This window comes from Clinocottus analis, unplaced genomic scaffold (genome assembly GCF_023055335.1).
Source record: "Clinocottus analis isolate CAN_PGR_092001 unplaced genomic scaffold, fCliAna1.0.p SCAF_14, whole genome shotgun sequence".
Lineage (NCBI taxonomy): Eukaryota > Metazoa > Chordata > Actinopteri > Perciformes > Cottidae > Clinocottus > Clinocottus analis.
This window is the reverse complement of record NW_027175865.1, coordinates 9,271,108-9,285,506: the sequence shown is the minus strand read 5'-3', so window position 1 is coordinate 9,285,506 and position 14,399 is coordinate 9,271,108. Positions and strand designations below refer to the sequence as shown.

Sequence of the window (14,399 nt, the reverse complement as noted above, 5' to 3'; positions counted from 1 at the left end):
ACAGCCAATAAAATACTTATGCAAAAGAAACTTCTGGAAGGAAAAGTCACAAATGCAGCCACATGATTTTAATAAGAACGGAATGAAAATAAAAAGGCATGTTGGGTACTGTATTAGGTCCAGTGCTTATGTATCAACAGTGGTAGAAAAGGAAATCCTTCATTGAAGTACATCAATGAATAAAATACTGCACCACACGTTCAATCCCTGCATTTTAAATGGTATGTGATTATTATGATCAATGGCCCCTTTCTCAGTGTTTTGCATTAGATTATATATTAGATTATGTAATATATAAAACATAAACATATAGGATTGTAGTTTGTTGAAGTATAAACCTAACTATGGTATCATAGGAAGGACCTTTAATCTGCCAAAACGTAGAAAACACACTTAAAGTTAAAAAGACATTTTGAGTTAAAAAACAACAACAACAACAACAATCTAATCTAAATAAAAGGGCAGGTGGACTAAGTAAACAAATGAAAACATATTTTTGAAAATTGTTTAAATAAATAAGTTGTGTTGAAAACAGGAAGAAATATCCATACTAAAATAGCAGAGTTATTTGTGTTAGTTTAAAAAAAAATACTTTAAAAGGAGAGCAACCATGTTTCAGGAGATGATCATACTATGTCTGTCCAGTCAGTAAAACAAGCAATTTTTTTCATAAACAGGCTGAAATGTTTTCGAACTGACTTTGATTCACTTGTTTAAATAACATTGTAGTTAAGATGACCTGCAGCGTATCCAACACAACAATAATGCACAATACATTATTGTATTATACCTGTATAACACAAAAATGATCCAAGCTGCATAATGACTTTCAATTTTCATTGAAAGTCATATTTTTGTTGATAACATTTTTCTTAGACGTGGAACACAGGATGTTATGATTTTGTTGAAGTGCTACTTTTACTCAAATAAATAATCAAAATATGTGTAATCTTCTAAATGATGTCTCACCCCTGTAACTGCAGGCTTTACAGACATATTGAGTGTGAGTTACTCATCCAGAATGAAATATCTTCACAGATATTCTCAACATCCACCACTAGAGGGCGATCTTATGCAATATTATCCTTTCTGAATTGTTGAGGTATGGTCACTTCTACATGTTGTGATTAAGCATTATTCTGAAGGAAAAAGGATGAGCCTTACTTAAGTATTTAATTTCCTTTCATTTGCATTTCCTTTTATTTTATACTTCTATGTATAGATACTTTTTGACCTTTTACATACTTTTAATCTTCTGTATGTTTGCACAAATGGAAAATTGACAATAAAACTGAGTTTAATTTTGTTTTTACTTTGACAACATTTATCTAACAGCTTAGTTTCAGATTCAAATTGGTAATATATTTTCAATCTAGGTATCTGCTTCAGGGATTTTGAAAAGAGCCATCGTTAATGTCATTAGTAACACATGTTGTGAAAATGGCCTCTAAGAAAACAGTGTAATTGTCCCTCTAACAAGCGAGCCAGATGTCAGTCACACTCATACAGATCCTGACAAGAGGTCTAATTAGGCAAAGTGAAAACACCTGTGTGGGTGCAGGTTGATGCAGCTACAGCTACACCTGGTGAAGTAGGACATTCCTGCTCTCCAAACCTTTCTTTTGGTCAACACTGTAACACAGGTTTAACTGTAATGAGACAATTGACTAAATCATATTTAGGTATGTACCTCTGCTTCCTCCTGCCATGAATAAACATTATTCCTATGAACCTGACCACAACTGAAACTACAACCTTTTGATAAGAAGGTGACACCTGGCAGCATTGCCTGTCTGTCTGCTGCTGATTTATTGCTGCAGAGTCAGGAGCTTCAGCAAGGATTTTATTGTAGCCAGGCAACCCCTGATAAAAGTCCAACATGATTTTGAAGGTTTGTTGTTATTATTAAGCTACTGTTACAAAAATATTATTAGTGGAGAGAGAATAATATCTGAACAGAAATAACAAACTTGTTCCTGCCATTTGTTTGGACAAACAATAACAATGAAATGCAACAGTCCCTTATTTTGTCTGGGTGCACCCACAAAAGAATATAAGGAGTTTTTGATGACATAAGTTATTTTAGTGAAGCATATCAGAAAAGCTAAATCGCCCAAAAATATGTCTGAAAATGTAAACATTCACAGTTTGATTATTTAACAAATATAGAACAGCAATGACTCAGAGAGAGGGCACACTTTGTGTGTGCATGTTAGCATGAACACATTTTATGACGCTCTCGCTAAAATGTAATTTTTCATCGGCACGCAACACATTTTCAATCCTTGTGCCACCTAGTCTCATCGCATTGCATGGTAATTAACATCTCTCATCAAAAGTCAAATTCATTAACTCAGCTCTTTGAATAGCTCCGTGCCCTTCTCATCATGACTCTGCTGTGGCTGGCAGCTCCGTGTTGAATGTGTGCTGATGATCGCAGTGTCTCTACTGATGCCGAGCAAGGACATCTGTGAAACACAGATACGGCCCTCAGCTGATGATACAGGGATTTGAGTGCTTTTAAATTGTGTGTCTAATTAAAGACTTCTTGTCATTTATTGCCAAGTCCTATTTTGTATCCATCTGATTTATATTATGAACATGTTTTGGTGTTTTGTTTATTTTATTGCTGTTTGATTACAATTTGTTGCGTTCACTGTGCGTTTAGTGTCATTTACTTTGTTCCCTATGTGTTGACATGTACACAGCTATTGACACTGTCCACAGAACACTTATTATGTTGGATCTTGTGTTGCCATACGATTGGAAATCATTCAACCTACAACAAATCATCTAAAACCCAACTAGTTTGTTTCAAAAGTGCATTGTCCAAAAGCTAAAAGTTTTTCCATAGCTTATGAGTTGACTTTGGATAAATATGTTTTTCAAAGGACAACAACACACACCACACATACATATCAATCATCATTCTCAAAACTCATTTTCCCTGCATGCAGCTTCAACTCTTGGCTTTTGAAACTGTTCCTGTTTTTCCAGCCTCTCCCCACCTCTTTCTCATGGAGGCTGTTGCCATGGAGACAAAGTCATATACCCTCCTCTGTGCCTGGGCTTCACCAGTATGACCAATGAGCTCCTCTGAGTCAGTCACACACCTGCACTACACCTCATTCTGACAGGACATGTCTCACATGGGAAGTCACTGGTCTCACACATACTCAGAGCGATCATGTGGTTTGTGTGTGTGTGTGTGTGTGTGTGTGTGTGTGTGTGTTTACTTCCATAGCACAGATTGTCTGACGGGGGTGTGTGTACTGGAAGTCCTGTGAGATTACGCACCTGTGTGAAGGACACCTGCAGCAAACATAATTCTCACCAGCCTCTCGGAGACGTTGAAAGTGTGAATCACTGTCTCTCTCCTTCATGCCATCACTCTCCCCTCTTTGACTGCCACCTCTCCGGAAATAGCCCCCAGTAGTGTGAGTCAGGATCCCAGCCCACCTTAAACTCCCTCATGCAAACCCTCTAAACTGGGGGCGAAAGTATGAGAGGTGTGTGAGGGCAGTGTGAAAAAACGTAGCAGAGAAACACAGAAAGATGGGCTCAAATGGAAAAACACCAGTGGGTTATTTAAAGCCACGATGCAGCGGCGTCGATGACTCCATTGGGGCAATTGTGAAAATGAAAAAGGTGTAATGTGAAATAAAGTAATGGAGAGAGATGAGTGTCACTCCTTAAGGAATTCATATATGGCTGTTTAAAAATAATGCAATTTCAATTTGTTTTCTGTATTCACACACACACACACACACACACACACACACACACACACACACACACACACACACACACACACACACACACACACACACACACACACACACATTGTTGTCAGTCTTCTCTCCTTCCAAGTCACAGTCATCATCTTAACCTGCTGACGTGATTAATAACACACACTTAAAGGTACCATTTTTACGTAATCAGTACTTCTTTTTACATTAAGTACATTTCGCTGACACATTTACATACTTTTACTTCAGAAATGTTTGTTCATCTACAGTTCCATGATAACTCGACAACGTCCACCTGATGACAGAAAATATCTGAACAGCTACTGAATGAACATTGTGGTGGCATTGCTTGATCAAAGAATGGACTTTCAGCTTCCAAATATTTAACTCTTATCTTCCATGAGATGTGTGCATATGCTGTTAACAAGTGTATTGATTCATTTCAAAAAGCATAATAAAAAAGCAATAAAATACGTGATAACTTTTATTGTCTATGTGTAACTTATCGGTTATATTGTTGCTTTAAGTTCAGGGTTGTGGATCCTGTATTGGTATGAGTGGGTTGGTTATCTTAACCTGCAGATTGGAACAATGTCTGCATTTGGTGGGGGTCTTTTTCCCTCACCAAATGGGATACACACTCATTAACACACACAGTCCAATAGAGGGAAGTTGGGCCTAGCAGAGGGGACAATTCACTTTCATTAAGATGTTATGATCAAAGGTTCAGCTCCACTTGCATATGCTGAAGCCGCTCTATGTTGAATTGACCTTAAATAACGATGTATACTACTCTTCAACACAAATACACACTTCCTCACATTCCTCGTATAACATTGAGCTGAGGCTTTTATCCAAGATGCCTCATCTCTCTCTCTCTCTCTCTCTCTCTCTCTCTCTCTCTCTCTCTCTCTCTCTCTCTCTCTCTCTCTCTCTCTCTCTCTCTCTCTCTCTCTCTCTCTCTCTCTGTAAAGGAGCAGTCCGGCAGTCTATATGACCGCCTTTCAGCCCACCCTTAAGATTTTGAGCTGTGACGTATTTACTAACGGGGACGCGCGAGTTTTCACACAGATGCTCCATCTGCTTGCGAGGGCGACTATTTGGGGGGAGATAAACTGCGCCTCGCGGCTGAGACGCTCTTACCGTTTTCTTTCCGGTGTCGTCCTCACTTGTCAACACGCGTATACCTTCCTGCTCTCCTCTGACACTCTGACCTGCAAGATTGTGAATACACAAGTCGGTTGGAAGTTTTCGGAAACGCTTTCCAACAAACAAAAGTGAGGTTTCGACAAAAGATGCTGGATCGTTGTAACAAAACAGTATTGCTCTTTGGATGCCTGGCTTGTCTTGTGGTGACCTCTGTTGTAAATGCAGACGGTAAGTTCATATTTTAAGCTTTTGTACTTGAAGAAAATGATGAAAGATAGCCTCCAATGAAAATGGGACAGCAAACCACAGACTACATCATGAACTCATAATTTATTCCCAAAGGCACTTAACCCACAATCTTTTATTGGAATATTTAATTAGTTTCCTTTGGGAAAGTGAGGGGTTGATGCACTAACTGCGCTAACTAATTAAACCCTTACTTTGCGCATTTAGTAATCATCGCCAGTATTTGTTCTTCTAAATTTAACATTATACCGCAATACTAAAAAAGCAATTATTGTCAAGTAAACCAGTGCATATTTTTTTCTGATATTTTGAAATCTTTACAGTTAAGAAGTTAAACATTTTCTTTCGTGATTCTGAGCACCAACACACGATGATGAAGACGTGCTCAATTTAGACAATTTGAAATTAAAGTATTCAAAAGATAAAAACATAGGCTTCCTCATTAACTCAATGCTTGAATAAGTTGGTATTCAGTTTATTTAAATTTGCATTTATTTCATTTATATATGAGCTTAAAAGCTCAAATCAGAGTCCAGACTTTAACCTCTGATTTGGTTTGTTGACAATGAGCGGGACAGTGTGCTCCTGTCATCTCTTCATCACTCCTGTTGCATTACATTATTACATTACATTTCATTTATCCAAAGCGACTTCCATTTTTGCTCTATACACCATAGACACAGCAACGGGGAGCAATTAGGGGTTAAGTGTATTGCTCAAGGACACAACGACAAGGACTGTGGCCAACTCCATACGGTCAAACTGCTCCAATGCACTGACACACGAGTGTAATGCTGCTGTTAGGTAGAGTGATCCTTAATATAAAATAACTTCATTACCTACAAACATATATAATGATATATATTGTGAAATGTGTTGTGACCTGTAATTGTATGATACGCATATAACTTAATCCAAATTAATTGATGTATTACAGTAGTTCAATTTAAATTCAAACTTTAATGTACATCGGTTTTGTCGCACACATAGTATGGTTTTACATAGATTTTGCGATCCGTCTCAAAATCCCTATTTGTCATATTTGTCTTCAGGCAGAAAAGCGGATGAATATTGTTTATATTTGATCACAATTGAGAAGATACAAGTCACAAGACACACATTTAAACTGGAGCTCATAAAAATGTGTATGACTATGTATAAGAAGTTAATAAGAGGAAATAGGAAGTTCTAAAGGAGCTCCTCTTACTCCCTGCTCTCTCTCTCCTCTCAGGGCGAGTGTTCGTGTTGGACCTGAGAAACTCTTCGGGCCTGCAGGGCTTCAGAGACGCTGAGGGGGCTTGTGCCTCTCAACAAGCCCGCCTGGCATCAGCAGAGGAGCTCCATCATGCTGTGGTGGAGTGTTTCTTCTCCCCGTGCACCCGAGGGTGGCTATATGGAGGCACAGTGGGGTAAGAAAAGATGAATTCACGGTCTTTGTCGCTTTGAGGAAGATGTTGGGTGTCTTTAGATTTCTAGAGAGGTCAAAGGTCATTTTGGTGTGTGCACGTCTGTGAGTGCGACAGCGGCGGTTGCAGGAACGGATGAAAGAGAAAGGAAGTAAAGGCAGCAGTGGCAGTTATAGAGAGGATGGGAAGATAGAAGGAAAGAATGACACATTTCAGGGGGGAAAGAGAAAAAGAGAGAGGAAGAGAGGGAGAAAGACTCCTCTGTTCCCTCCTGGAGAAGGAGGGAATTCTGAGCCGGGGTGTCATGTCGACAACTGCCTCCATTTACACCTCTCATCCCCACGGTACATGACACACAGCTCTCAGCACCCAGAGACAGACAGATTCACATGCAGACAAAGAAACAGGGCTGATCGGGGCCTGGTGGGAGAAGATGCACGAGTTTATCATGAGGTGACTGATAGTTTGCATGCTGTTCTTTGGTGGTAATGACAGAGGATACATGATTTTTGTGCTTTCAGTGAAAGGTGATTTCAGGGCTGTTGAGTTAAAATACTGCCCTGAATTCTTCAAAGATGAGTGACTGTTTTTGCAATATATGAAGAGTGTGTTGCATTTTGCGGGATGTATTGGTAGTGATTGAATAATATATTAATAAGAATGCTTTCTTTCGTATATGATCCGCTTTAGTTAAGGCCAATCGCATTTTACATTTACATTTTTTGTCGGCCACCATAATTCTCTTCCATTCTTGGCACACGGGAGAAGTTTCTATTGGGAAACGGATTTCAATAATTCTTCAACCATTTTTTTTTTTTCTTTTTCCCCTCCCCCAATTTCCACACCAAACTCATTCAAACTGAAAACAGACACATATTTAGCTATTTCTTTGTCAAAATGACAATTCAGTTTTACAGCAATCAATAGTTGTTGACATACTTCGGTCTGTACTGGAGTGGCGCACCAACCGTCAATCCACCAGACAGACCAACAGACTAGCAATTCCTCAGACTACACCTCTAGCTTGGCTAACTCCTGCATAGCTAGCACCAGTATGGTTCAAGAAAGATTATGACTGAATAATTACAACTCTGTAACGTTACTAGATAGACTAAATGGTCTGTCTGGTTAGAGGAAAAGCTGACACGTTTTTTTTCCGTTCCTTACGCTCCCTGCTCTCTACGTATTGGCCAGTGGACATCAGCTTTCACACCTGCGTACCATGTTTCACAGATTATCTCTCATCTAAAGCTCTGTGTGTCCAAACTGAGTTCATCCCTACAGCCCATGGCCTCTTCCCTTGCTCTGTCTCAATCTAATGGCCGCACCACAGCTCTCGAAAGTGAGCAGAACACATCAGAGAATCTCAAGTCTTTTTTTAAAGGCTTCTTAACTGAAGAGAAGGGTACTGAACACATTTTGGTTCAGAAAGTTTCCTTTGTTTTTTCAATAAATATGTGTTTTCTTCAGGAGGTAACGCTCTGGTGTAAGTGCCAGTTGACCTGTAGTCCTTGACTTAATTTTGAGGTCTATTGCATAATAACAAGTGGTTTTAAGAATGACGCTCCTACCTTAACGTCTTCCTCTTACCTGTCAATCATAGATCTGCTGTCACGGCAACCAAACACAATAATGCCAGCAAACTCATACAAACACACACATATCTTTGGGTTTTCCTGGTAATAGTTATGTCACGCAAGGTGAAGGTTTTGAGAAATGGTTCTTTGGTCAGGTAAAGTGTCTCTGATAGAGGTCAATCTTTCTTTCACACACACACACACACACACACGCGCAGACACACACACACACACACACACACACGAACGTCTGCAGACGCTAGAGTTGAATGTGAAAACAGTCTTGTTTTTTTTTTTGTTTTCCAGTCGATTTCTGCCCTGCTGCCCGCTTCTCTCTCAGAGTTGTGTCCTTATAAGCTGAAGTTAGCATGGAACGAGCATGCAGTATGACTCACACCATTTCTCACATTCTCACTGCACTGCCAGTCAAATTCTTTCCAATTACTGATGCTTTGATTAACTCAGTTACACACGCACATTCTCATACACACACACACACACACACACACACACACACACACACACACACACACACACACACACACACACAAACACACACACAAACACACACACACTCACACGCACCTTTTCCATTTGATGAAGCTTGATTAATGTTATTATCGTACAATATTATATGAAAAGTGTAATATGTCTGACTTTTAATTATGTTTCTGAACTGTGCTTTGAGTTTTCTTTCCAAGTGAGGTTGATTGGTGTTGGAGGCTGCTATGGGAATATGATTAGATCGGTATGGGAAGTTTGAGTCAGTCTTATCTGGTGCTTTTAGATGACAAATGGGCTAGTGGTGCTATAAACCTTAACATGGCAACAAAAATAGCCTTTTACTCAGCATTCTTTAGCCGCAGCTTGTAGGCGTTGTGCACTGACCGCATTATTCTTTCGGTCTCTGTGGAAAGCGTTTTAAATTAAGTCCCTAATGTTATGCTTGTTCTATAGGAAGTTGGCTGTAACTTAAGGCTTCTGCATGGGAACATCTATTCGTGATGTGCCTCAGTGTGAAAACATTGTGCCGCAGGCTGCAACTGCTGATAGTGCAGCAGTCTAAGCCATGATGTAAGTTTCTGGACTCTGATGTCACACTGTAATAATATTTTAAGAAGCAACAAATCGAACAGGGGCCGGGAAAGCAGCACGTACCGTATGTATCTGTCCATGTGTGTCGTCATGTTTTCTGTATACATATATAAACCAGAGCTGCAGCTTTATTCAGCAGAACTCTCACTTCACTGTTATCAGTAGTGTAATCAACGGTGGAATAATTATTGAGATCCTTTACTTCCGTAAAAGTACCAATATGTTGTAACAATACTCCATTTCAACTAAAAGTCCTACATTCATATTAAGTGCAAGTACATAAGCATTATTAACAAAATATACAAAAAATCAATCTGCAGAAAAATGTCTCTTGTGACTGATATATTATTTATTTAGTATTAGATAATGCAGTCTCGGCATTATCTAATACTAAATAAATAATATTTATCAATCTTTTGTTTTCCAGGACCACGGTGTGTGATGTCGTGGGCAGTGCACTGAAAGCAGTGGATGTGAGAACAGAAAACGCCACGGAGGATGCTGCACACCTGGACGCCTTCTGTGTCGTAGATAAAGGTCAGTAAACACACAGTACCGGCAGATATATGCACTTATTATATATATATATATATATAGATATAGATATATATATATATATATATATATATATATATATATATATATACATATGTATATATATGTATATATATACATATATATATACATATATATACATGTATATATATGTATATATATACATATATATATACATATATATATATATATATATATATGTATATATATATATATATATATATATATATATATATATATATATATATATATATATATGTATATAAGTACCTAAGTAAGTCATGAGCTTTGTGTGTTCAGAGTGTGTGTATTTGTTTGAGTGGTCATGCGTCTTTTTCCTGTGATACTTATGAAGGTGTGAATGTGATTCTGCATTCCTTACATCCTCTCAACACTCTTGTTATCCATTTTTATGTTTTTATTAACACATTCACTTGTAAGAGTGGAGCCTTGAGGAAATTGGATGTCTTAGCTTGGATGTCTTTGACTCTTGGACTGTCTTTGACTCTTTTTTCTTGAAGGGAGAGTTACATTAACAAGGGGTTAGACTTTTGCGCAGAATGAACATCTCATAGATGTCAGAGATGGGGATGAGTTTACAGCTAATGATTTTTTGAGGCAAAGCAAACTATTCTGTCCAGCTGCTTCTGTTGAGTTGCCACACTATCACTCTTTAACCCCAAACCTTTTGCGCTGGCGCAGGAAAAATAATCAATGGTGACCTTTATTTCTATTTGCCTTCCCTTTTCAGAGAGGGGTACATTTTTAGAAGCCATTAATGATCGGTGGTGGGAGAGTTTTACCAACTCTCCAAAAGTTGACTGCATGGGATCAGCCCTACTTACAACCATATTTAAAACTCTAGACCAAATTTTTGAAGAAGAAAACACCAACTGATTTTAAAATATTTTATAAACAATAACACAGGAGTTGAATTTTTTTTAAAGTTTTAAAAAGGTTTAAAAACGATGTGAAAAAAATTTGTAAAAACAATAACTTAAAACATATAAATATGTATTGAATGGCATTTTCTTAGTCAATCAACATGTTATTATTTGTCAAACAAGCTGTGTTGCGTCTGTGTAATTACCATACAACATGAGAGAGTCAAGACAATACATAGCCTTTATCTCGTCCCAGTAGCATTGTTAATGGTGCTGTTTGTCAAATTAACATCCACATTTTCTACAAAGCCCATTGCTTCCTGTCCCTTGAGTCATTTTAATCTCTTTCTGTTTACAAAAGGGAGAATGATGCTGTAAAGCTGGATAATAATTATGAGACATGGGTCATTAACCACACTGTGCAGTACTGAATAGGGATTGCATCATCTCTGTCTAATAGTTTGTTTCACAACTCAAGACAGTTATATTGCACTTTGTATGTTGTATTATTTTTAAGATCACATGCATGTCTGTGTTTGTTGTGTACAGATGTGCCGTGCGGCGACCCCCCATCCTTTCCTAACGCCCGCCTACAGGGCCACACTGGGTATGAGATGGGAGATGAGCTGCTGTACACCTGTGTGCCCGGTCATGCAATGCCCAATGGACACAGTACCTTCAGCCTGCTGTGCGACAGCTGTGGAGAGTGGTATGGACTAGTGGAGATATGTGTCAAAGGTGAGACGGTTTTTAAACTAACTTAATGTTTGATAGTGGGACAGAAAAGGAAAGAGGCAGAAAGAGAAAACACCCTTTCTGTTCATCCTCCGATGAGATGGACAAGAGACCTCCTGATGTCAGCCTCCTCACTTCTTGGTGAGAGCGTGGCTTCTGGGGCTGCAGCCCCAAATGTTTCTCAAAAGCTCTCAATGTTCTAGATTATTTTAATACCTGTTGGCCTGATATACAATAACTTGGACTTGTTGCGGATCCTTGATTTGCAATTAAAGCAGTCCAGATTATTACTAGATTTTGATTCAAATTAGGCACAATGCTCAGCTCTACCTTCATTATGTGAACTCTACTCCAACTGTATAAAACAATACATTCCTACACTGCCTATGTATGTTATGTAACTTAATGATAGTAACATCAGAACATTTTGCCCTCAACATTTGTTGTGTTATAATTTCATAATGATGGAGACCAATTAGGATAGGATGTAGTCAAATAGGATGTAGTCTCCACAGGATGGCCAACTTTTCAACTATCATGTTTTTCCCAAATTATTTACATATTTTGTGTCATTCTTTTATCAAATAGCTTGACATATAGAGCACAGAGCTGTTGTAAATTGGAAAGAGTTGCACCTGGGCCCCCTAGGTCTTGGCTGAGCTTCGAGCGCTGGCTCACGGTGTTGTTCGGTGATCGTTGTTTGATTCTTGGCCTTTTGGGAAACAGAGTCTCAGTTGTGCTGCTCTGACACCCCAGTGTGACATGCCATAGTGCTGCCCAGTTCATAGCAAAGGGAGAAGGGTTGTATGTGAAAGCAGAATACCAGGCCTGTGTCCATGGCTAGCTAAGTAAGAGGGTCGTAGTCATGTTTGTGTGCTACAGCAGCGGTTCCTGAACTGTCCCTTGATCAATCTGAGGGATCACAAAATGAAAGAGATAACGGAGTGGAAACAATCTGTTGCACAAAGTTGTATTTACTTTTCACCTCTATAAATCCTTCAAATAAGCATGTGACCCCTGTGATAAAGCATCACAAGCAGACTATGCTTTACTTAAAAGGAACAGTTTGACTGTTGCCGAGAGATATTTTAAAAGATTGATGATACTCAGCAGCCGCTTAGCATAACAACTGTAAAAGAAGAGAAAACAGTGAGCCTCTGTCCAAAGGTAACAAAATATAACTAGCAGAACGTCTAAACTTTACTAGTTAACACATTATATCAAGTTTGTTTTATCTGCACAAAAACTGAAATAAAGCCAAAATGTTGCAGAGCTGTTTCTTGGCCAGTAGAAGTGACTTCAGGTTGACAACTGAACTTCATAGAGGCACTCGAAAAATAATGAGCTGTAGAGGTGCTGGTAGGGTAGCTGTTTACAGTCTTTATGCTAAGCTAAGCTAACTGGCTACAAGCAGTAGTTTCCTATTGATGTCTAACTTTTCTTTATACCGTAATATTCCAAAAGGTTTGTGGAGCCCTGCTTCAAATGACTTCCACATTGTCAGAATGGAAAACCTTTGTTTGAAAGCAAATGCCTCTTTTTTAGTTGAGTTTTTTTAATAATTACTGTACACATGATGTTGCTTCATCAGCTGATTTAGTAAATGTGTTCTTGTTGTGTTTCTGCAGATGAGACTGAAAGTCCTGTTGATTACGAGGACAAGTTCACAGATTCCTATGTCGAGGCAGAGCGCGACAATGAGAGACCAGTGGAGGCTCACGGTGAAGTGTACGAGGAGGTACACAGAGATGCATACCCGGAGCAGCAAGAAACAAGCTTCAGTGTCGAAGTAGAGAAGGAGCATCAAGACCAATATGGAGAGCATGATGTTGAAGGAGAGATTATTAGTAGACCATTTGAAGGAGCTGAAGAAGAAGGAGAAAAAGACGAGGACCAAGCTGTTGAGGACTCCATAGGCCATCCGAGGTGGCAGCAGGAGAGGACGGAGGTGGTCAAGATTGATGCAGCCACAGAAGCGCCTGTCTCTCTTCTCTCCCAAAAACACCTCTTCTGGTTCCCCTCTGAGGCCTTTCAGGAGGAGGGACATCCTGTGTCCAACAATCCAGTCACCCAGACTCCACAAAGAGCCTCAGGCGCCCAATCAGAGGAGAGTAAAGAGCATGACAGTCAAGAAACGGACCACCACCAGCGTCCAGTTGATGTTGACAATCGCGATGACGAGCGAGGCGGCTACGTTGATCCGGACACAGATGACAAAGATGATCACGATGACAGCCACCATGAAGAACTGGATGCCTATGACGACAGCCGCCATGATGATCTGGATGACCACGACAGCCGCCACGATGATCTGGATGACCACGACAGTCGTCAGGACAAAGATGACGATCATGTGAAGCAATACATTCCAGCTCAGCATGAGGAGCTGAACAGACCTGACAGCCACAAAGAGCATGATGACCATGATGACCATTATGACATGGGTGAACACGAAGAGGACCACAATCGTGTTCGCAGCCAGGAGTACGAAGACACATACGGTGAACATGAAAGCTACGAAGAACACGACGATGTGAACGACGATCGCGGGGACGACGATGGAATACATCCCGATGGCTCCGAGGAACATCTGGACCCTGACGACCCTGAGGAGGATGACAACGCCCGTGACACTGAGCCCGATGATCATGAACACGATGACCATGACAGCCATGAAGATGACCGGTACGGTCATCAGCACGTCATCTTTTCTAAAGGAGCAGATGAGCATCAGAACGTCAGCCAGAAGAGAGCAGAAGGAGGGGTCGCTACAGACGACACCTGGCTGGACGGCTACCCTGTCGTTCCAGAGGAAACAGAAATTAGCGACTCCACAACAGAAAGTGTAAGACTAGAGGATACAGAGAGGTTGGCAACAGACAGACCTAATGAGGTGGACATTCGTGGACCACGCCCTCACACCACCCTACCAGAGGGGGCCGAGTCTCCCACCACAATGCCCGCCTTAAATCAAGGGGGAGCCGAGGAGTTGTGGCCTGGATT

At 39.9% G+C, this 14,399-nt stretch overlaps 1 protein-coding gene across 1 annotated transcript in view; it reads left to right on the top strand.

Annotated features, from left to right (window-relative positions):
* The first annotated feature begins 5,044 nt into the window (after window positions 1–5,044).
* The window catches only part of susd5 (sushi domain containing 5), a 9,842-nt gene continuing 487 nt past the window's right edge, over window positions 5,045–14,399 (top strand). Inside the window, exons 1-5 of the mRNA XM_068576211.1 lie at window positions 5,045–5,126; window positions 6,376–6,553; window positions 9,650–9,759; window positions 11,211–11,399; window positions 13,025–14,399. The exon at window positions 13,025–14,399 is cut by the window's right edge and continues 487 nt beyond it. Coding sequence (XP_068432312.1) covers window positions 5,045–5,126; window positions 6,376–6,553; window positions 9,650–9,759; window positions 11,211–11,399; window positions 13,025–14,399 — 1,934 coding nt within the window. The remainder of the gene's footprint in view (window positions 5,127–6,375; window positions 6,554–9,649; window positions 9,760–11,210; window positions 11,400–13,024) is intronic.